The sequence below is a fragment of the Vanacampus margaritifer genome, chromosome 19 (assembly GCF_051991255.1).
Source record: "Vanacampus margaritifer isolate UIUO_Vmar chromosome 19, RoL_Vmar_1.0, whole genome shotgun sequence".
NCBI classification, from domain to species: domain Eukaryota; kingdom Metazoa; phylum Chordata; class Actinopteri; order Syngnathiformes; family Syngnathidae; genus Vanacampus; species Vanacampus margaritifer.
In genome coordinates, this window is record NC_135450.1 from 10,327,985 (window position 1) to 10,353,194 (window position 25,210).

The 25,210-nt window shown below is 41.5% G+C and overlaps 1 protein-coding gene across 3 annotated transcripts in view; it reads right to left on the minus strand.

Annotated features, from left to right (window-relative positions):
* The window catches only part of plcb1l (phospholipase C beta 1-like), an 88,594-nt gene that overhangs the window by 61,189 nt on the left and 2,195 nt on the right, over positions 1-25,210 (minus strand). For all 3 annotated transcript variants that reach the window (XR_013289319.1, XM_077551833.1, XM_077551834.1), the window contains exons 2-3: positions 21,379-21,456; positions 2,188-2,256 (exon numbers count right to left, since the gene is read on the minus strand). Coding sequence is in view for 2 of the 3 variants with exons in the window: in XM_077551833.1 (XP_077407959.1) it covers positions 2,188-2,256; positions 21,379-21,456 (147 nt within the window). In the remaining variant the exon portion in view is untranslated. The remainder of the gene's footprint in view (positions 1-2,187; positions 2,257-21,378; positions 21,457-25,210) is intronic.

Consider the following 25,210-nt stretch of genomic DNA (forward strand, 5'->3'; position numbering starts at 1 on the left):
TATTAAAATATTTATAAAATGTTATTAACAATGAAAACTAAAAAAAAAATACTGCTTAATTTTAAATCAAACTGTACCATTGAGTTTATCCTTTTTGGTAATCATTAACTAAGCAAAGCGCCATAAACAAGATTTTGGCTGCTACCACAAAGGCAAAATCCCAAATGAAACCCGCTGTACGTGCATCGCCGCCACCACAGCGGGAACATTCGGTGACGGCCACAAAAGCGCTAAAAATAACCACAGACAGTCATTCAAAAGAAGAAAAGAAGACAACGCGTCCCTCGGCTTGTCTGCGATTGACTCGGAGATCCGTCCTGTCGCACAAAGCGTTGCTCTGACAAGCGACCAATCTAATCAGCGTGAATGACGGCCGGGTGGGCACATGCTAATTAGCGACGGCAGGGACACAATCGCTCATCTGAGTGTGTGCGTGTGTTTACAGTAATCCCCTATATAGGGATCAGGAATGAACCATTTTGAAAAATATTTATATTTATTATTATTTATAATTCTAACAATTGCAAAAGAGAATTAAACATTATGTTTTTAAATACCAAAATGTCCAACCAAACCATATTATTTGGTCTGACGAAAGTCTGCTAGCTTAATGCTAGCGTATGTGGCTAACGTAAATTAGCATATGGGTTACGCTAATTATAAAACTTCCACTGCTTTAATACACAACAACACATCCAAAAAGAGCATTCAGCAATATGCGTCAATGCGTCTCCATCAGGCAGGCGAGCGGCGTATGAGTCACGTACGAGCGGCGACCGCTCTCAGGCGGGGTGGCGCGAGGTCTCCGCCGGCGGGCCGCCCACGCGTTTGGGGGCGAGACAATGAGCTGCATTATTTTTTTTTTTCGAAAAGAGAAAAAAAAAAAAAGCAGCGCAGGCGAAAGCCGGGAAACTAGATCATAACCGGCGATACGCAGCCGCCTGTGATTACAAGCCGCCCGCCGAGCGTGACTGCGCCCAGTTGGGGCGCGGAGCTGTCGGCCGCCATGTCGGTTTGGGGCAATTTGGCTGAAGAAATCAACATAGAAACAGGAGAATAAAATGAAGACGGATGAGCGCTGTCTCACCCTCGCTTGCTATCCTCCCCCTCGCAGAGTGATGATACATGGCCACTATTGATCAGCAATATTGATTTTCCTCATCTCAAGGCAGCATTTTTAAAGCTGATTTGATTCAGCTTTACAGTGTGGCAAGCAATTTAGTGGGCTATTTCAGAAAAGAAGAAAATAATAATAATTTGAAACAAAGTGGAACATTCTAAAACATACGCATGCTGTAAAATAATGTGTTCAATATTTAATATATTTAAATGGTGTGTTGTGTTATTTATTTAACTTGCATTTTTTGGAATCTAAGTGCAGGAATACAATGTTACACGAAAGCAGTATATTACATTTATTGTAATTTATATGAAGTTTATTAAAATGTATTTATCATTAAAATATAAATTCAGATTTTTTTTAGGACCTTTTTGGGAGAGTGGGTGCAGGATGATCACATTACACTAAACTAAAACATTAAATTATATTATTATTTTAAAATGATATACATAAAAAAATCTTTCTATTTATTAATATGAAGAAGTACTTTATAATTAAATTTACTTATTATTATTATTATTATTGATTGTGTCATGTAATGTTTTTATTAATATCTGTATCGATGATTTCTTTTTATTAATGTACTATAATAGCTATTTTACTCATATTTCGTTTAATAATCGTTCGATTTTGTTTCTTTTTAATAATTTAGTTTTGTCTTCTTTTCATATAAATACATCAACTTAAACAGCTTTCTACTTCAAAAAACATTTTTTATTTATTTATATCTGACTATACAATCCAGAGAAATTTATGCTTTTTTATTTATTTTTATTTTTTTCTTATTTATTATGTTGTCATGCAATACGTTGGTTGCTATTTTTTTACTTAACTGTACTCTTTTTTTTTTTATATAGTTTTTATCATATGCATGTAATTATTTTATACTATTTATGATGATGACTATAATTTTTATTATTATTAATCAATTATCCTTCCTTTTCCTGACTAGCTCAGACAACTCGTCTCCATTTTGCGGTAATGCATTTCCGAGACGTCGGCCATCTTAGCCGTCACGTACTCCGTCTAGAATCCCTCGGTCAAATCGACAAAATGCGTGCGCTCACCTTTGGCGTTTTGGTGCATTTTCCATTGCGGGCATCTTTGATGTAAGCTATGTCCAGTAAGTCGGTCTCCTGCAAGGGAAAGAGAACATGATAGCAGTCAGGGGTGAGTTGAATGATCCTATCGCGTATCCTCCACCTTTTGCCCTATTGAAGTCACAAAAGAAACTCATAAAAACATGATTTTTTTTTTCAGGTTTTCAGCTTTAGAAATAGAAAAATGCCCCCACGTCACCAAATGGCACATTATTGGATGTGTTCTGGCGCCACCCGAAGCTTCAGATTCTTGAGGTGATACACACCTTGTATTGGATGGTACCTAATATTGTGGCTAGTGAGTGTATTGTTTACACGCACAGTCAGTCAAACGCACACATCCCTTTATCAGCACGGATTATCGGTGCGAGTGGGAGGCGGGACACAAGTTGGAAAATGTGGAGGCGGGTCGGCGCGTCATCTCGCTATCGACTCTTAGCGGAAAATTACAACCCGACTTTTTCCCCATCTTATCTTCAAATCCATATATAACACGATTGCTGACACCCACCACAAGATTTTTTTTCCAGTTGTGCAGGGATTTACTGAAATTGTCCGTTTTCAATTATTTTCTACACAGATCCAGGGCTGGACGAGCACAAAAAAATTGGTCCTGGCATTTTGACTTGTGGTTCTGCCATTGATATTAATGATGTTTCAGTTTGCGATCTATATTCGAACTGGATTACCGGACTAGTTCCTCTAAATTGTGGGCAAGTCTCTTGGGGTAAAATGTAGGAGAATAATAATTAAAAAGCACTGCATCGGCCCCAAAAGAGGCCGGCCCACCAGGCGTCTGCCCGTTATGCCAGATGGCCAGTCCAGCCCTTCGCAAAGCTAGTGACATCATGTTGGAGTCTTTATTATATGGGTAAGTAGTTGAGATCGACTTGACAGCGCCTCTGCAGGTCATTAACAAGTACTGCTTGAGCATTCTGTACCAAATGACGCGCTAAACCAAATAGCAATTAGCAATCCGTGTAGATCAGGGAGATCCAATCAGGAGTGACTGCCCCCTGATTATTTTAGTTAGTAAAAAAAAAAAAGTTTTTTAAACGCTTATAATCATATGTTTCCCCTACTAGAGTGGATTTTGTTACTGTTTGTTCAAAAGCGCAACTTAAAGTGCACCATGAGAGTCTTGGGGGCGTACCAAATGGAACAAGCTGCTTCCTGAACCCCCCGCCGTTCCACCAAGCCCCCGTGCGGCAACCCCCCGACCCCCGCCGTCCCTCTGGAGTGACTTCAAAGAGCGGCGTTTTCAACATAGGCACCAACCTTTGACTCAGATGCTTATTCTGCGCAAACCACGACGATTTAATTGATGCCCTCCGCTTGTTCTTGTCTTTTACGAGCAAACAGCAAAAGGCTTTTATTTGCTCTTCTATGGAGATCAACGAGGGACATGCTGCTAAGTGGCTGGGCTCTTTAGTTTATATGACTTCTGGTGCGGTGGCCAATGGAGATACTTTCTGCTTCTCATAATTTGTTTCCGATTAAAGATGAGAAGATCACACCTGTAGTTGTTGATTGTAGTTGTATCGGTTGGAATGGTTAGGCTGCCCACACCAGAGGGAGCAGCAGTGAGCAGCAGTTAATTCAATTTTCGGGCCCGACCGATATTTTTTTGGAGCCCAATGCAGAGTTCGATAATTGGCATAATCGAATTCTGATAATCGATTATTCGGCCAATTAACTCATTCAAACTCAAAAACGTATAAATACATTTTATAATACTTTGTCTATCACTCCCAAAAACGTATTTATACTTTTTAATGTTTTTTCTTTTAATGGTAGAGCATACAGAAAGGTTTGGTACAGCTTCTGACATGAAGAGGTCGCTTAAGGCAATAGTAATTATTTAAAAAAAAAACAGCCAGTAGGTGGCAGCAGAGTATAAGAGATCAGCCAGGGCCATGTCACAACAAGCTCTTTTTGCCAGTGTTTTCAATAGGTTTGTGAATAATGATGAAACGTTGCTATATTCTAATGCTAATTGCTGCTAAACAGAAACAGATAAAAATATACTTTTTTTCCTGATGAAAGAAGAGACTCTAATCTTTCTTTTGGTAGGTTCGATGTTTTTATAGCAATTGAACACAATATTCTGTGGACATTACAAAATCAATCACAATCCAGTAAAACAGCCGGGAGCAAAGGGGGTTGCTTCAGTGAAAATGGCTGGGAGTGAATGAGTTCATTTAAAAAATATATAACAAATAAAATGCCTTCTTTTTATTGGTCTTACCAATTCCCAAAAAGATTGTACAGGCAGAACATTCGAATGTTTTAAAATACTTACAACTAATATTTTTCTCACCATTTGCTACAAAAGCGGTTATCAACTGTTAACATCCAAGCAGCACAGCCTACGTGCAACTTATATTATTCATCGAATTGCGTATGCCCTGTCTCTTCTTCTCTTGCTTCCTCTGCCATATCAAAGCGTATCGGCCGGCCAAAAAAAAAAAAAAAGGGAAAGAAAGAAAAAAGAAAGAAAGAAAAAGACGGGGAGCCGAAACCATTAGCATACGCGGCATGTCTGGGAAGCGAGCAGCAGCACCAGCGGGGGAGAAACTAGAGAAATTAATGAGCGTGCTTAACCTGCAACGACCGCGGGCAATATCGTCTGTGCGTGGATCGCCCTGATGTATCTGCAACATGCTGCCTTTTCTAATGGAAAAAAACGTTTCTTTTGGTTCATTCGCTCAGCAAGAACAACATCGACTTGAAACGCTTGCCGGATTCATCATGGATGTGCAACTATTTGTATTAGGCACACAAGTCTCAGCCCATTGTTTCACTTGTTGTTTTAGCAATGCTAAACTGTCCATGAAGGTGTAGCTAAATGTGAAGATAGTGGAAAACCCAATTGCATGCTCTATAGGGTTTAAATCTAGAGATTTGTTTTTCTTGCCCCTTATGTATTCCTTTGTCGTTCTGTTCTTCGATCCGCACATCCGATTGGTTGCTGACTCTCATTAGCTCGCGGACTTAACAATGCTTGCTCTCTAAAACAATAAAAGCAGCAGGCGTCAGGACTTGTAATGTGGCACTTGACAGCCAGGAAACAGGTGGCGCTTGCGCGGCGAGTCACATCCACTCAACTCAGCCGTGCGTTTGCTTGGTAAAGAACAACAGGGAGATCAAGTCTCGAGTGGTTGCGCAGGGAGCGCACACGTGGGAGGAGAGCGGTGGCCTCCTGTCTATTCTAATGGATGCCTTTGGGAACCTCACAAACACAACGGACCATTGAATTATTTGGACATTACATCCACAGATTGAATATTTCATGAGACTCAAGTGGCGAGTGACTGCTGAGGGAAAAGAGAAATGAGGTGAGATAAAAGACCTTTGAGATAAAGTGCCGTCGCCGCCGCATACTGAGCTAATGATCTTTGTCATATTTCACCCTCGGCCTCCTCTCAATGACTTCCGCTTTTGGCGTTTGCACCAAAGCGTTGTGATTGAGAGTTGTGGGAAGCTTGTGAAGGAGGCCGCCAACATAGAGAAGCTTGTCAAATGCCTTTATGATAAGATATCACATCACAAGTTTTTACCTTCAAATCCACGCGATTACACAGAAACTACACAACTTTGTAGAGGAAATTTTGGTGTAGGTCAAGATAGATAGATAGATAGATAGATAGATAGATACTGTAGCTAGCTAGATAGATACTGTAGAAGAGAAGCTAGTTAGCCACAGCATCTATCTAGCAGGCTATAGAATCTAGCTAGCTAGCTACAGTGTCTATCTAGCTAGCTAGCTAGATTCTATAGCCTGCTAGATAGATGCTGTGGCTAACTAGCTAGATGCTAGCGCGAAATAGATAGATTGCTAGATCTATTGCATCTATCCTTTCAGCTACCCATCCAATGTCTTAAAGCCTGGTGACACATTCATAACAATAAAAAAAAAAAAGAGGAATATGTACAAATAAAGTCAGGCTCATTCCAAAGTGAGGTGGCCCCTGCATAGCTTCACAAGATTTTGATTAACTACCCAGGTTCACACAGAAGGCAAGAGATGACAGGTCGGTCAGAAGGAATGAAGCAAAGTGTGAGATAAGTGGCCAAAAAGTGTAGGAGGAGTGTGCCGGTGGCTGATAGCTGGTTATCGGCATCTGACATGCTTCGGCAAACAGCCGAGATGCAGATAAAAAAAAAAAAAAAGGCTGAAGAGAAAACTGTCCGGCAACTCTTGCGAGCAGTTTTCCCTAGGTGCCAGTCTGTGAGGCATTTGGCACTGCGACTGACTACAAAATATTTATGATTAAGAGTCAGAAAGAAAACTGGTCCATGGTGCAAAAATGGGCATTTATGCAAAATGTCCGCCCGTGTACATCTTTATTGTGAGGCTGCGGTATCAACAGTGTAAACACTCAACGTCTGGTAAGCGTTCCTCCGGGCCAATCAAATCCACACACATGCACACTGCACAGACACACTATGGCTCCCACGCTTGACGGATGGAATGCGCCGAGGGACTGTGGAAGGCAGAAGAGTGCACTCCTGTTTGACAGATAGCACGGTGGAGCGGGATGACAGGAGGGAAGCAAAACTGCTAACGTCGCCCGTCCGTCAAGCCGCCTTGTTCCGCGCCGTCCCTCCTCGCTCCCTGACGTCGCACCTGTCCTCTGGGCGGTCATCTGCCTCTTTCGCTGAGGTTCATCCTCGCCTTCCCGTCTCCGGATGGCAGCGCGCGTCTTGTCACGTCAGCGCCGCAACGCGAAATGCACAACAACAACGCCTCTTCCATCTGTTTGAGCCTCCTTCAGGGCCTCCTCATGTTTGACGCTACAGAACATCCAAAAGATCACTTCTGGAAAGTCCTTGCATATGCAAATGTGCATACACGTAGAGGACAACTCTGGAAATGCCCTCAAAAGCTCTGCTTGGGTATCCTTGACTCTTGACTGTTGCCGTTTGGCAACATACATGGACATTTTTAATCCGGGTTAGGTACACAAACAACTGGCATAAGGTACCTTGGAGTCCAATAATGAGGTTTCTCGACTCAAACTGCAGCTGATTCCAATTAACGGGATCGTTATCAGGCTTATGCAGAGCTTGCTGACGAGCTGATCATGAATCAGCTGTGTTGAAGAAGAGACATATGCAAGACCTGCAGGACTCCGGCCCTCAAGGACCGGATCTCATCATCCCTGGTGTAGATTGTACCTCCAGGGCTGAAATCTCACAATGACCGTATCTCACTAAAGGGCGAATGCTTGCGAAAGTAGGAAATTTCTCATCAGTTCGTTCAAGGTCGCCACGTTCGCTAAATGGGAAATCTATCGAGCAAATCCATCATTTTCAGCAGGTTCGAAATTTTCTTGTGACAAGAATAGCCGTTGAAATAGTCCTGAATGCCTAAAACACATCATTGTAGCTTTAGGAGAGATTGTCCCCCTGAGGGGCTGCCCTCAAAGGTACAGCTTTTGTATCCTTGGCTTTTACAGGCTAGGAACATCGGAGAAACACCCAAATACCCTTTTGGCCTTGGACAAATTTCAAACAGTTGAGGGGATACAAGATGAAATTTGACCGTTAGGCTCTGCCTGGGTAGCCTTGACTCTTGACTTTTACTGTTTGGCAACATTCACCCTGAGAAAAAGTACAAACAAAGTTCTGATTTGGCTTGGCTTTTACAGACTGAGAGAGGACCAAAGTGCTACAGAAATTAAAAAAAAAAAAATCATGTTCATAATTAAATGTCATAGGCCTTTGTAAATAAAAAAAAGTTTTCAGGCCTGATTTAAAATAGTCCAGGATCTGCGTGGCCCTCAACTGGGTTGGGTTCCATGAGTCTCCCATAGTGGAGAGCCTGGTACTGGGGACTTGGAGGAGCAACGTCTTTGAAGATCTGAGGGTGCAAGTGGAGGATTGGATATTATAAAAAAGGATTGGTGCTAGGACTGAGCCTTGGGGAACGCCACAGCTGACATGGCGCGGCCTGGACTCACATTCTTCAAACGAGACATATTCAGTCCATTGTCTGGAACATACATGTACTTATTGGGGCCAGTGAAGAGGAACAACCGGCTACTTTGGAGACCTCTGGTTTCCGGTTCGACTGGCGTAAAATGGTACTTTGAAGTACAACAACCAAATTTCTGTTACACCTTCTTGAAGACAGTTGTATCTTTTTATAGGAATCTCATTGGGGCTAGTACCCTAAAAGGTTCTTCTTTGTACCGTTGACACTCTTAGTACCTTTGTGGAAAAGGTACAAATTTGGATTGCCATGGGGGACATTATTGTAGATTCTACCTGGAGAGCACTCTTATTCCTTGTTCCAGTGTAGAGACGAGTAGCAGGCATGATACCCACACACTCAAACAGTCTCCTCACACAATATTTTAATACCAGACTTTGCTTCCATTTAATCATAAAGCAGCCTGCTCTGGGCGAACACACATATGCTTATCTTTCTTCTCTCTCAACAAGAAAGTCATTGTTATTTTCTTCCAGGTTTCACGGGCGCGACATTTGTGGCATTCAGACAATTGCTTAAAGGCATTTCTTTTTCGAACCTCCATGCACCTTCTGCATCCAGACTGCAAAAGCACGACGGCATCGCAAGCACTCGTGCGGGAACATTGAGAGTCCTTTGAGGATCAACGGCAGTTGCAACAAGCAGAGACGGCTCCGCCACCTCGCTCGCTCAGGCGCCGCCTCGAACGGCATCCGCGGTGCCTTTTGATGTCAGGACAAAGCGGGCGGTGAAGAGAAATCCATTCATCATTCGCTCTCTGCGGGCAAATCTATCATGCTTGTGTTAGGTCTTTCCGTTAGAGCATTCCCTATACTCTTACTGGTTATCATTTTACCTGACATCCTTTCTGACAAGATCGATGGGTTGAAAGAAAAGGCAGCGGAAGCGTGTTGCAGCATTTAACAAAGTGGAGGATTGCTTCTCTGTTTTATGCGGTGCAGGCAAAGTCTTAGGTGGTATCCTTTAACCACTTAACCGGGGTTTGGACAAGAGTCCTTAATTATCCTTGAATTGTATTACACCCTCGAAAACCAACATTTACACGAGGACAACAGGAACTTTATTCTCTTTGATAGCCATTATGGACATTTTGGACATTTGTGGGACCAGTTTGGGAAAAGCCCTAGAAACTGGATGAGATAAGAATTGTTCCAGTCATTTCCCCTGATGCAAATGCCAACACAAGGTCCTGAATTCCAGACTTCTTAATGGATAATTCTTAACACTTGATTTTGGGGTCTTTCTTCATGTTCTCTGGTATCCCACAGAGAGAAAAAAAAACATGCACATTTCCAGTCAATTCCTTTGACCAAGGTACCAACAATGTTTGGGATTCCATGATTCAAGCTTGGACGGCTATAAACACCTACCTTTGGGGTTTGGGTTTATGCCACAGTTGTTTTAGTTTCTAAAGGGCCAACTCTTGTGTCACAAAGATGCCTCAAATTTGGCTCCAGGCTCTCTCGTTTGACTCCCCAGCACCTTTCCAGTTACTTGAATTTGATACCTCCTTATCAGCTCCAGCTGGAATTCAATTGAGTTTAGCGGTGGGAAGGCAGGTAGATGTGCGACTGACCCACATTTGTGACACACTTGGTCCACGGAGCGGAAACGGGGCGGGAAGATGATCAAGAAGCAAGGGTGACGGTGGAAGAGTGATTGTTGGCAGATTTTTATTTTTTTTTATGTGGTGTTTTTAATGTTTGGAACCCAAAGTCAATGGCGTGCCTAATATTTTTGGCCTCAGGAAGGAGATAACAAGGGCTCTGAATTTATGCAAGTGAACACAAGCTATGTAGCCCCTTCAAACATGCTTGTAAATGATTAACAAGGTCGCTCAATGGAAAAAAAAAAAAAAACTTGGCTCTGGGTTATTATGCCTACTTACTATCCCACTCAGCACTCAACACCCATCTCCTCCCGTCATGATGGAGTTAAAGTCCTTTTTTCTACTTTATAGTCGCCCACTCGAGCGGTCGCCGCTCATTCGTTGATGGGCGGCAGGAAGCAATAGGAAATTGTTGGAAAGCAAAGAAGAACGCTCGCTAATTACCCAGCGAACAAATGGGCCTTGAAGTGGAAGCCGCTCACCACGAAGCCCTGATTGCCATAGCTATAAATTAATTCAACATTTATTGAGGATTGCAAAGAATACGGGAAAGATGGAGTGAATGCATTAACGGCATTTTTTTTTAACTGCCTGGAATGTTCCGATTTTCATTATTTCTGGAGCTCAACCCTTTAAGGTTCTGCAGTATATGGAATTTTATCATTTGTCATTTCTCTCTCTTTGTTATTCTGTACCATAACTCTCAAAATTTATTGTTATTCTCCCCATTTTCTTGTGCTTTAAAAACCACATTTCTCAACCGATTTATGCCATTATAATGTCAAAATGTTCACCTTATTCAGGACATCTAACACCCCCCCCCCCCACACACACACACACACACATTTTTCTGTGTATTCTACCAAATCAAGCCATTCCAACTTCAACATCTTCAACTCATTTGTGACATATCAGAAACATTTTTCACATTCAAAAAATTCCCTCGTTTGCCATTATTCTATATTTTCCATTGCAGCATTCCCGAATTAATAAATAATCTTTACACTTTCTTAACTGATATAGAATTCTCATATAATATACATTTTATTTCAAAGTCTTACATTCTGTACTTCAACCAGTGTCAGCTTTTCTACATGAACTGCTTTTGATCCTGTTCATTTTGTTACGTAGATAAGATTACATAACAAACATTACCAAGAGGCAGCAATGGTATTCCCGGCAGTTCGCAAATGACTGACTTGTGAACAGAATAGTGGCATTTGGACCAAATCAAGGATTACAGTTTGGAGCAGACTCTGGCATGTTCCTTTGTGGTTAGAAAGTGATCCTACCTCAGAAAATATAATGGTGATGTATTGTAACAAGAAGTAGAAAACATATCAAGCAAACAGATTCTTATGTGGAGCTTCCATACAGAAATAAGAGTCTGGGTGTGTATTCAAAAAAAAGTACAACTAATCATATCCTCTCAATCTTTATTAATAAAAGCTAAGAACATTAATAGTTCTTTGGAACGTGAACAATATTGGTGACTCAGTCCTCTCATCTCTCTGGTACTTTGTATTGCTCCTCAGCATGTGTAGTTGAGTAAAGGCATCTACTCTCTAATGACAAACAGCCTTGCAACTTAGCTAGCTAGCTAGCTAGCTAACTACATAGTTGACAATCCAACATACCAACCAAACAACTGATGGACTAACATGGTTTGTCTTACTAGCGCATACAATAAACATTCCTGTTTACTATGTTTTTTTTTTTAGACCAATGAGAGGAGAGCGCAATGCTATTTGTTTTGTACTTTGCCAGCTACCTATCCTGTCAAACATCAAAGGATGCTTTCATTTGAAAGGGCTCCCTGAGGGAAGCCGGCACCTGGCTGGCAAACTACTTTGTTGCATTAAAAAAATATATATATGCCGCAAGAAGTGGACTGTCATGGCAACCAGTTTTAAATGTCAGTTTAGGAGAGTGAACGCTGTGTAAATGCCATGATTAAAACTAATACACCAGCAAGGGATTTAATGAATCTCTTCAGACTCGCTAACATAAACAGTTTTTTTCAAAGATCTATAAGTGGCAGCACACAGGTATAGGGGTGTGAACTAGGAATGGATGGAAAAGAGGTAAGACGAATGGAACGCTTAATGCAGTTGTTCATTATCGGACACTAGGGCTGGGCGACGAATCCATTTCATCGATTAATTCGAGTTTATTTTTCAGGAGAATTTACTTGAGTTTCTTTTTTAGTGGTTTCTACACTTAGTACTGTAATAGCAAGTCTGCTGGACTGCTTACACAAATAACTTGGCTGTTAACAGGAGATAGTTTACAAAAGCGCTGTCAGTGTTAGGGTTGGGGTTAGGTGTATTAAACTGGGAAATTGGATTTTTTACGGGGGGGGGGGGGGGGGGTGCTTTTCACCAACGCGTATTCAAGACGACACCAGAGCAACTGAGTCAGCAGGAGCGGCGGTGCAAATCTGACTGACAGCTACAGCGGCACATTTAAATCTATTGAGCACGCCGAGCTGCCTGGGGGGGGTTGATGAGCAGGTATTGAACTCCCGGCGTGCAGGGGTAAAGGTTCAAACGTTTAAAGATTTGCTTTTGTTTGAAGCCGCCCGCAACCACAAGACACCTGAAATTGCTTCATTAAAGGAATTGAAAAAAAACTATCAAGACAGGACTGTACCCATTGTGAATTATGACAAATATGCAAACTTTCAAACAAGTTACAAACTACCTATCTACCTGACTAACAAACCAATTAACTAGTTCGCTAATGCATTTGCTGATGATTTGCTAGTAAACTAGCAAACTAAATAGATGCCTTTCTACCGCAATAGCAAACTAATGAAATAATAAACAAACTGATGAACTAACAAGTTACCTAGCTACCTCGCTAGTCAACTAATGAACAAAATGATAAATAAACTTACTACTGGAGTCACTAACAAACTTAACAATAAACTAAATACCTAACTAACTTGCTAATTGATTAGTTAACACACTTATCAGAAAACCAACTAGCTCACTACTTAGCTCCTTCGCTACCTAACTCATTTGCAAAGGAAATAACTATATAGCTAGCTAACAAATTAATTAACAAACTAACTAGCTACCTAATTAATGAACAAACTAACAAACATAAATGATAAACAACCTTACTAAGTAAATGACTACCTGGTGACTTTGCCAGCTAAATAATGAACTGACCAACAAACCTACTCATGAACCTTGATGATGTGGTACAGCTAACTAACTAGCTTCTTTGCTAAGTTATCAATTAACTGCCTCTTGTGCTTGGTAGCAGTAATAATATACTGTATGACAAATTGCCAAAGCAAGTGAGGCTAATAATGAAAAAGGAAGTCAATCAAGATTTCCTGGAGAGTGAAGCCCATTCCGGACAAGCGCGGCCCACTGAGAGGAGTTAAAAGGTGTTGTTTTTTTCACAGCGGGAACTTGTGGCCCCGTTAGAGCTTCTTCCCACCGCAGGAAGGTCGGATGAGGCTTGTGGGGAGGTGGGGTGGGGGGGGGGTGGGGGTTAGGGTGGGTAAGTGCCACTTCCTGGGTGGCGACAGGCCTGAACAGTGTTGGCCGCAGCTCAAATGGTGATTGCTTTGCACCGCACTCACATTGGCTGATGTCTCCTGCAGCACTGTTGTCTATAGCGTCAATGGCAAAACCTTTTGTGTTAAAGGTAGGAATGACCGTATGCAAAAGCAGGGTTTTGCGCCTTCACGCTGCTGCTTTAACATTCAAACAATTCGAGGCAAGGTGACATTAGCGTGACTGGTTCCTTTCAACACAAAAAGATGCAGGCGATGAGTCCTGGTGGTTAAACTTGACTACCTGAAAAATCTGTACCTTACACACAAGGCAAGGATTTTTTGAATTGTGTTTACCGTTAAATGTATGCGAAATTTATGAGATAGGGTGAGAAGCTCGGTCAGCCGGGAGGGACTCAGCGTCGAGCCGCTACTCCTCCACGTTGAGAGGAACCAGTTGAGGTGGCTCGGGCATCTGGTTCGGATGCCTCCTGGACGCCTCCCTGGGGAGGTGTTCCGGGATTGACCCAGGACACGCTGGAGAGACTACGTCTCTCGGCTGGCCTGGGAACGTCTTGGGATCCCGTCGGAGGAGCTGGGTGAAGTGGCTGGGGAGAGGGAAGTCTGGGCTTCCCTGCTAAAGCTGCTGCCCCCGCGACCCGACCCCGGATAAGCGGGATTGAAGACGGAACGGAACGGTTAAATTTATGCACAGAATTTCAAGTTTCCAGAGTAATTTTGAGCCTCCACAAGTGACTGCAAGAAAAACTATTCAAGATTAGCGCAGTAAGTCGTGTCACCTTACTAAATTGCCCGCTTTGTCGGCATGAATCACAACGACGGATAATCTTTACTTATATAAGCGGGCCAGAAATGGGCCAGCATCTGCGTTATGAATACCTGTGCACACGAGACAATGAGACATTCAATCACCCTCTTTACGCTGGCCTATTCAAGCCAGGCAACCAGACGCAGCACTTTGCAGTAGAACGGGCTGATCACACTCCACATGAATCATGATTTTTTTTTTCTTCCATAGGACTCATTGTCTGTAATCATTTTCCCCACAATAACAATGTAGATGAGTAAATGATTCTGGATGGCCAAGCTTAACTTGAGTCTTTGTCAAGATGAAAGTGGATAAAGAATTATAAAGACCTTTAATTTTGACACCTGGAAACTGTTGTAAATTGTAAAAAATAATGTATTACATGTCTCCTTTAAGCCTGGAGAACCCACGGGGTCAAATTTGGCCCCTATAAATTCTGCTACTCAAATAACAAAGACCTTTTTTTTTTTCCAGCAGTGTGTTTGTACATTCAAAATCCAGTTCTAAAATGCAACAAATTAAACACAAAAATTATATTGTTCAATGTAGCTGTGTATTTGATTGATTATTTTCTTAAATTCTAAATAGTTTACTGACTGTTTTTGTTATTCTGATTTTTTCGAAATGATACCCCTAAATCCCAAAAGGGTCAAATTTCGCCCGAATCCTAAATTAGGGAATAAAGGGTTAAAATTGAAAAAACATATATTTTGGTGTTCAGTGAATTTATAGCAGTCATTTAATGCATAATTCATAATTTTCCAAAGAAGAAAAGGGTTCTTGGGTTCTCCAGGGTTAATGCTGAATGCTACCAAAGGTCTTTAGAATTGACTCCGGACAAGAAGCTGCTATCCATTTAAAAGAGGAAACGACCGAGCCATGTTTCTCCCTCCTTCTCTCCTACGTTACTTTTCATGTTCGGCTGTGCTCCCCTGCGCAAGCATTTGTAGTTGTTTACCCGGAGACGAGAAGCGCGACGCTCAGAAGCAGAAAAGTCCTAATCGAAATTCAGAGAGTTAAAGATGAGCGAGTCAAGCGCAAAAAAAACCCCCCTCTGAAGTCAGCCAAGAGCTGCTAATCCCCCTCGCTTTTTTGGCAAAGAGGCCGATCCTGTTTTTCTGCTTGGGACTCGCTTGACACATCTACTTAACAATGCGTCAGGTCAACATTTTATACTCTCTAGTTTTGTGCCCTTTCAGAGTGCGCAAGCTGACTGATGAAAGCGGCAAGAAAATCCAAGCAGTCTCTGTCAAAACACTGGCCTGGCTAGCATAACACTGAAATGGCCGGACAATAAATAACCTATATAAAAAGTTACAGTCCCCAGACATATAAGGTCAATATCAATAAGTGCCTGGCCACACAATTACAAGTCATAAATCTGAAATTAATGTTTGAACATTAATTTCTAAATGTTCCGTACCTGCGGTATGTAGGAAGGAATAACCTCAGTTGCAAAGATTTACAGACCTTTGTCACACTTCTACAAACGGTTCATAAAAAACGAAGGATTTAGCTGTGACATTAAAACTCAAAACCCACATTACACCGAGTGGTATGCCTCAGGTTGGGTCAGTAGATCTGGTTTGTGTTTCCAGAGGTTAGGTAGCGGTAATGCCTATGTGGTTGCTAGGGAGGATGCAAAGGGTTGCCCCCGGACCCACAAAGTCATTTCATCAGCTCCAAAGGATTTTCTTTCGAGACTTCACTGTCACCACCAGGACACCAAACACCAACAATCTTGGATGTAACTCTGTTCCCAAAGTAGGTCAGGTCGCCAACTTTCCTAATAGTGTTGTAGTCAAGACCACACCAAACGAGACCAAGATATTATCGAGACTAGAGCGTATCGGGACAGAGACAAGACCAAAACTTTTGGAGGTCAAAACCACCATTAAAAAAACAGACAAACGTGACCATTATCTTTTTTCCCATTACGTTCGCAGTTTTTCGGGGGGAGCTAATGTATGTCTCCAGTCGTCTTCATCCACTCAAGCGACATTTTGAAGGCAGCTCAGTACTTTCATTCTACATTTCTCACTGATCACAGTAATACTGGGATGGTCTCAACCAGTCTTGATAAAAAAATTAAAAAAATACAGAGTCTACCCTGTGCAAGACCAAGACAAGACCGAATAAAAATGCCTTTGATTCCAAGACGAAACCCTTAAAAAGTGGCCTCGAGACCAAGACTGATCTTGTGATCTATTATACAACATGACCTCCTGACAACTGAAATCTCATCCAGGGGTTCTGTGGACACTCTCTAGGTTGCAACTACCCTTCAGGTGCTCAGGTAGAAAGGCATCAATGAGCAGGTGTTTATTTCCTCAGGGATTTTGGTACTCCAGTTTTTGTCCCACAAACTAGTTCTTAGTATTCTTTTTAATTGATGTTCACAAAGTTGCTTGGGTCTCGGTAAGAAGCAGGCACAAATTTAACCCACCACAACATGGTGAAGGACTTAGTGGCAGAGGAGTCCAGTCTTTGTCTATGGTCACTGATTGATGTTCAGATCTAAGACCTAGACTAAAAAGACTTGTAATCTGGGTCTAAGTATGGCTTCACTGTAGACTGTCTATGCTTACTGATTGATGTTTCAGATCTAGGACCAAGACCTAAATATGGTTTCAACTGAGACCCGTTGCCGTGGTTTAAGACTTCTATCTCAGATGCTTTACAGTTGCCTCACGGGCAAGTACAAGCAGAAGGAGGCCTTGGGACAGAACTAGGGCATGCCTCAGGATTCTTCTGGTGGCAAGCCAGAAAGGGGGAGAAGTCTTTTTTTTGTTGTTCTTTTCATGCCTTTTGTAGAACGCAAACACAAAAGATTTGCATACTAAACGGAACCCAAGTGTGTTGCTTGGTGAAAATGTGGCTTAAAGTGGGAACCTGTGACTTTTCCCCTCACTATTTTCAGTCTCTCAGGCTCCCCCTTCTCTGTTGCAAATGATGAAAAAGGGCCACAGCGTGCCAGGCTATAACTCGGTTGAGGTCACAATTCACTTTCCTTTAGATTGGCTGTGGATTTATGCTGTTGCGCCTCTTCTCCAAGAGTGCTGACGGAGAAGGAGGGGCCACAAGCTCGGTGATCAAGGAAAATTGCTGCGCTTGGGAGAACACAAGAGCAAATTCTGCAGAGACTGGAGACGGACGGCGTGGAACGGAGGTAGTCTGGCTCCCTGTCACCTCTGTACATTACTCATACCTTGAGCGCTTATTCAGGAGAATTGGCAACGTTGACACATGGTTACCTCACTTGAGAGCCTTTTTTAACCTTTTATTTGCCCGTTCGGGGAACAAAGCACAAACGCGCGTTTCCAATGATATCGCTCTAAGAACGAGCAGCATTTTCTGGGAGACGATCTGCGGCCGAAAGAGAATGTGACATTTGGAAAGGTGGCGTTGCGAGCGGTCGCTTGGCAACTAAAGCAAAAGGGTTGTTAATTTTACGCAGTCAGTCCACTTCACGGGCCTCTCAACCCCACAGTAACGACAGCAGCGGCAATTATTTTTAAACTCCTAAAGAAGCACCTGTTCTTAGTCCGATGTTGACGGAATGTGCGTGCGCTGATATGCGTGTATCTTTATTGGACAATGCCTTAGGACACCAACTGTTAATATTAACCCTGGAGAACCCAAGAACCCTTTTTTTCTTTGGAAAATTATGAATTATACATTAAATGACTGCTATAAGTTCACTGAACACCAAAATATGTTTTTTCAATTTTAACCCTTTTTTTTTAAAAAACTAGCTCAGAGTTGCTAATTTATCAAAATACAGGGTGTCCATAAAGTCTCTTTAACATTTAAAAAATTTATTAAAAATGCAATTGATTAGATATTTTATTCAGATTTGTTCTATTGTATTCAGTGTTTATCATTACTGACCTTAAGCAAAGGATTACTGATGCCATTGCCACAATTGATGAGGCTATGCTACAGCGAACATGGCAAGAAATCGAGCACCGTCTTGATGTGCTTCGTGCAACTAATGGCGCCCATGTAGAAGTGTATTAAAAGAGGTAAAAAAAAAAAAAAACTTTAATAAACGCTGAATACAATAGAGCAAATCTAAATAAAATATCTAATCAATTGCATTTTTAATAATTTTTTGAAATGGTAAAGAGACTTTATGGACACCCTGTATATATATAAAACATACTCCTAGGCATTCTGCAACATGATATGAAATAGATTAACAAAAAAACACAATTTTACCATCTAATGGTTTGCTGAGAAGATGGTTTTGTTTGGATTGATTTCCAGCTCAACAAAACAGCATGTTGCCAGCAATCTTGTCACCACGACTCTGGCTCATGTAAGTGCAAAATTCATCCACTAGATGGCCCCATGCAGGGGTCAGAAGTGGCACTCTGGACTTTTGAAGTTAAATTTGTAAAAAAAAAAAAAAAAAAGGTCTGTTATTTGAGTAGCAGAATTTATAGGGGCCAAATTTGACCCCGTGGATTGTCCAGGGTTAAGAAAATATGCTTGATTCACAAAAATATTCCTGACTTGTCCACTCAGGAAGTGTTACATTTGATCTATAGCGAACAACAGCGCAGACAACGTGCATGAAGTCAAATCTGTAGACACTCATCCAGCACAGATTACTGGCAAGTTGTGCTGCGGTTCCTCAAGGAATCCCAGGAATGCTTTTACTCTGCAGGCCATCACGCCAGTCGCCCCGACGGGCACACAACAACTGGACGTAGGCGGCGTTGCTCCTTGTTTAGGAACGGCCTGCTCAACAGATGTGCGGCAAGAACGCGCGACGGCTCTATAAACAAAAGGTGACGTTCGTGGCACTGCACGGCGAATATACACTAGTGCATGTCCTAATACAGTAGAGCTTTGCCGGGGATCCGCTTACTAACAGTAATACCAGTTTTAAGGAGAGTGAACAGGAGGCCACACACAAAGATTTCAACAACACAAACGTAGCATTAGCGATGACATCATTGAATGCAAATAAATATTGCAATATATTTATAGATATAAGTTATAAGATAAGCCAGGCCTATAAAGCACTGGGAGAAACCCTGGCTGACCTGAAATAGGGCTTCAAACTGGCTTAATTCTAGAAGTGTATGATTAACAGTTTTAGGCTTTCAGCCAATAAAAAGACTGTAGAAAGTCACCTCAATGGAGGAAAAAAACAAACAAATAGAATATCACTTGATCATGAAGTAGTAGAGGTGCAACGGATTACAAAAGTCACGGTTCAGATCGGATCACGGATTTCAGTCACAGATCGGATCAGCAAAAAAAAGAAGAAAAAAAAAGAAAATTCGATTCAAAATGTCTAATATAGCCGTTTAGGATTTAGGAACAACTTTAAGTGCAATATGAGGCAGAAACATTCTTATTTTATACATAATAAATGTAAAATAAAATAGCAAGGTACTAAGGGCTTAAAGTTGCGTTCCTAAAATCTAAACGGCTATGTTTGACATCTTGATTTGAATGTTTTTCTTTTTTAATAGGCAAAAGTGTCAAAGACCTCAAACTGCAATTTAAGGCACATTCCCTTCCTTTAAACATGGAGAGTGAATAATAACGTAGCCTTGGTCCAGAATAATGAAAAAGATTTCAAGTAAGCCAGGTTCCAGCTGTCAAACTCATTTACAGCTACCAGCCAGGCACTCGTTGGTAATGCTAACATCTAGCTGCTAGCCACTTACGTCGGAGACTTCTACCATATCATACAACGACGGCGTAATTAATTAGCGCTTCCTTAGCGTACTAAATAAGTGATAGAATATGAGTTTGGGATAGCGTTGTGTTGATGTTGGTCGCAACTTTAATGCCAATCAAAACTACGAACGTCTAAAAGGGAAGTCAAGCTAGCCATCACGTCACGAGGTAGGCCACTTTCAAAGTAAAGGTCTACTAAGGCTATTTGCATTGCCGTCAATGTATTATTTGGTTTTGTTTAAATATGCTTCAGCTTCCTTGACATGTCTGAACGGTGGCGACTGTGAATGCGCACTTTTGTTGTGTGCGATCCGAACCGTGGGGCCTGTTCCGAACCGACCACAGATCAATGATGATTCGTTGCGCCACTATGAAGTCGGGTTACTCTGGATTATCATACTACTTTAAAAGGCTCATTTAAAACCATTCAACGACTTGAAGTCGCTTTAGGTTATGTCAGCCAATCAGAAGCATGAAGAAAGCCACTTCGGAAAAAAGTCACAATTTTTTTTTTTCAGAATCTCAAAATGTGTGCCACACTGTGCTAAGATTGGGCTTGAAATGGGTGCGAATCAGCACAATGCAGCTTTAGGCCATGTGAGCAAATCGGAAGCCCGAGGAAAGTCATTCCCAAAAAAGGCACAATTAATTAAAAAAGTTGGAATCGCACAACAGTAAATGCAAATTGGACTCGTTTCTAAATGAAATGCCTGGTCTTTAGCAACGTTAGCAAAATTCTTCCATTCTTCTTATTATGCCATTGAGCAATGCGCCAAACTGATGTTTTTGTGTTTGCACATGACGTTGTGTACAATACAAGCAACCTTTAGCGCATGTAGCATGTGTAAACACAATGTAAAGCCCCTCAGGTGGTGTTTGATGAAGGTCCTTCTCTCTTTTCAAGGTCTACATCTAAAGTTGCCCGCCAAACAATCATCCGAGACTACCTTCGCACGGGGCGCTAATTCTAATTAGCGCTAAGCGGTGGCTGAGTCGCGTCAGCAGTCCCGCGCGTGTCTCCAGATGCCCTCATGTGGGCCAACATAAAATCAATGAAGGCTATTTAATAGTGTGGCACACACACACACACACACACAAATACAAACGGCAATAGCAATTTAGCCGGTGAGTGTACACTGTGCTAACAATGCAGAGCAGGTTTGGAGACTTCGAGCGGAACAATAGACAGCGCTAACATCTCACGGGTGTCGGGTTAATGCCTGAATCAAATATTTGATTTCGATGTAAGAGAATGTCACAACTTTGTTCTGTTCTACAGTTAGCCCTTTACTTCCCTCAAGAATTGGGTGTAAATGATTTAACTGGCAAACCTCTCACAGACAGGTTTTTCTGCTTTGGGGATTATGTCTACATTGCGTTTGCACTTGAGTTCGCTTGCACTCGGAGTGCTAAGGGAAAATAACAAGCCAAACACTCAGGCTGCAGAATTACAAATATATTCCCCGAAGGGTCCAGGATATAACCTGGCTCATAAAGCAGTAGCACCTTACCTTGTTCTGGTCAGTCCAGTACAGGAAGTAGCCTTTGGGATCGACAGTTACTGTCACGGGGCTCACAGTGGTGGAGTCCTAGAACCAAAGACAACCAAAAGATGTAAGAATTTATATTTAAAAATGTTTACAGAAGACGTTTTTTTTAATCTGAAAACGGATTAATTGATTAAAGGACAAGGTCATTTTAGAGCCACCAACATTTGAAAACAGCTTCCACTTGCACCTGTTTTTAGTCAAGCCGAACCAGTTCTCACTTCCAAGCGGACCAAGACCAGTTGCCGAAGAAGTCTGGATCCACTTATCACAGTGATAGAAGTGGACCAAATAAACCAGGCTAGCAATCAAACCAGAGTTCCTTTTAAGTGACCTGAACATCAAAAGCACAAAACCCAAGAGAAACCTGAATCTGAGTACACTTACAAATAGACCAGGACAGTTTGGATGCCCCCGTTCCCGTCCCATCAAAACCAATCTCACAAGCAACGCAAACGCACCAGTTTATTATCAACCAAACCAAACCGGACAAGCATTTAGACTTGAACTCAACTGAACCGAACTGCTCCAGGCTTTGGATGAAAGCATTCGCAATGGACTAAATGAAACGCACTAACAGGGTAATCGCACCTGAGTCCGTTTAAAATAAAGGTGACAAGCGTGAGTTGAGCTCAACCGAACAGGACTGCGCCAAATCAGCAGAGGAAATTGCGACAGAGTTTGTTTTAAGTCTTTGTTTCTACACGTTTCATCTAGAATACAAAGCGTTCTAGATGAAACATGTATGAAAAAAAAAAGGCCCTACGGCCACTAGAGGGCTCCCAAGAGCAATTAATAGACCTTATATTATCGGCGTAAATAGAGGCCCCCAAAATTTAATTTCACTTTAGGCCCCAGGGAGGCGTGTTCCTGCTCTGCTAGCATTATTCTATTTTATTTATTTATTTTTTGCACCTCAGTTGACTCCAAGCCTCGTGTAAACTCACAGTTCTGACCCGCAGGCATGCTGGGTATTATTGGACGCATTTATAAAAAAAGAGACACAAAGTGCACAGTTCACCTGTGCACTGCATCCTCAAGTTCAGCGAGGGCATCGCCGCATTCACGGGAAAAATGTTCAAAGGACAAAAAAAAAAAAAAGCTTCTAATGAGGTCTCTATCACTGGCGTTTGCCGATAATGCTAATTGCCTGCATCTGTTCCGCGCCGTATTCGGGCGAGACCCCATCTGGTGCGGGAGGGACGCTATCAAAGGCTTTGACATTAAAAGGGTCGAAGGACACGCTATTCCATTAGCTTCCCGGCTCAAACCTCAATAAGACGACGAGGCGGAGTTGCGGCGCTATGGCAACCCCCCCCCGCTTGCCGATCCCGATACAGCAACGGCGGGGACGAGGGGAGGGATGGTAAAGGCTGAGTCGCATGACTGCACAATCTTGACAGATGAGAGACTTAAGTCGACAACAATGTGGCGGGATGCACGCCACGTATTTTACTGTACGAGTGCAGTCCTCTACTAAACAACCATTCAGGTTATATTCTTAATACAACGGCCAAATTGACCAATCATTATTATTTTTCCGCTCCGTTAAATTTGAATGCACTATAAAAGTTCGGTTGATCCATGTGAACCCACCCGCACATTTCAAGTGAACACACTGTACCAAGTGTACACTTATAAAAGAAATAATATACCGGAATACAGCGTAGTGGATTAGGATCGCTATTTGTTGGCTAGCGGGTGCTAATAAAGCCATGCTAAAATAGATTCATGGGAAGTTCTCATATGGCAGCGGAAAGGGCGGTTTGGTGTTTCTGCTTAACGGCAGCGAGTACAAGCCTTCATTAATTTTTTTCAATGTATACAAATATTAATATAAAATATGTTGAATTGTTATAATGAAAAATGCAAATTATTCAAATCCACAAATAAATGATAATCAATGAAAATAGCACCGGCTACATTAATTTATTATGTAATGCGATACTTTCAGTCTTTAAGGAGTAAATTAGGTGGAAAGCCTTTGTATGTAAAAAATATTATCATCATCATCATCATCATCATCAGTAGTAGTAGTTTATTATGAATTCATTCACTGCCATTGACAGTTATAGACGTCCAAAATTAATTTGAACTATTTCTATTAGTTTAACATTTTTTCCCACTTTTGTTAACAAGAGTATGAAAACCTATAAAAAAAAAATATTGTACATTTAGAACAGATATAAAATTTGGGATTAATCGTGAGTTAACTCATGAAGTCATGCAATTAATTATGATTTCAATTGCCCGACGCTGCTAATTTTGAATTGTAATTAATCACATGACTTCAGTAGTTAACTCACAATTAATCATAAATTTGATATCTGTTCTAAATGTGCAATAAAAAAAAAAGGTTTTCATACTCTTGTTATTTAGTGGAAAAAAATGTTAAACTAATAGAAATAGTTCAAATGAATTTTTGACGTCAATAGCCGTCAATGGCAGTGAATGAGTTAGTAGTACTAGTAGTATTCCACGATCCCGAAAAAAAATTAATACTTTTGGTCAGTCCACACGTGGGTGTCATTTTTGCTAATTATTGTCCAATCTAAAGAGTTGAAAATGGCTTGCTATCTTTGATGAGTTAATGTTAATGTTATTATCGGTAGATAGCCAGCTTGCTAGCTACAAGAGAAGCTAAGAAAGAGTATTAGCTGGGGGGTGTTAAAGAGGCAATTCTAGCTGGCCATATTTGTGTTATGTATGAAAAAGACATTCCCCATGCACGTTAATGGGATTTCTACACCTCCGCCGAGCCTGATGACATATTTTATTCACCCAGCATTAGAGTAGACTGCAAGACACCAGCACAGCGTATTCATAATATAAAGAAAAAGACGTGTTGACAGTGACCCAACATCATCTGCATGCCAACATCTGCCACTCTTCTTTAAGACGACTCCTTTTGGACGCCTGCCTGCGCGCCACTCTCACTTAAGCGAAGACGCGAGCGCCATAAATGAAATGAAACGAGTGTTAAGATCTCCTTACGCGCGGAACCGTGAAAATGTTGGAAAACAATTTCAAACAAATTGTGTGAAGAGAACAAATGCAGTTAATGACAAATCTTTTGCTTTTAGACGAGTGCTAATTCTATTTTTTAAGTACACTTTACAACTCTGCTCTGAGATACAAGTTCTATTCATTCTGTGATCATGTTCACAACTCAAAACATTCGCAAATTGTCAGTCGCCATTAAAATGAATGTAACTGCCATTAATTCATTCTACACTCCCTAAAAAAATTTCATATTTCACTTTGCGAGTACATAGAGACAATTTCAGCTCCTCAGTAAAGCACTAATAATAGCTGCTCTTCGCAGAGGATAAAGAAAATACAGTACACCGGTGAGTATGGTTATTTTACCCATCTACAATATTTGTTGATTAGAGTGTTATAACACCACAGCATAGATGCTATTTCATAGCTAGTCAGTGGAGTTCCCCTATTAAGTGTTAGCGTCTTTCTCGCGCTCTCTTAAAAAAAAAAAAAAAAAAACTTTGACTCACTTGCATTTCAAAGCACTACTGTGTATGGGGAGCACACAAACCGACCCTATTGGATGAGCTGCAATTATCTGCTTGTCCATTTTCCTGTTAAGAGATGCTCAAGAGTTGCATCTAAAACCGCAATAGCACCAAATTTGATTTATCTCCCTGGAGCTTTAGCATTCTATCTGTTCTTTCCATAAAGCCACACAGCGGGAGGAAAGAGGAAAGAGGAAGGAAGAAGTGCATGGGAAATTCAACAAGCGACGGTATCTGAGCTCATCTTTCTCAGGGTGTTGTATTTT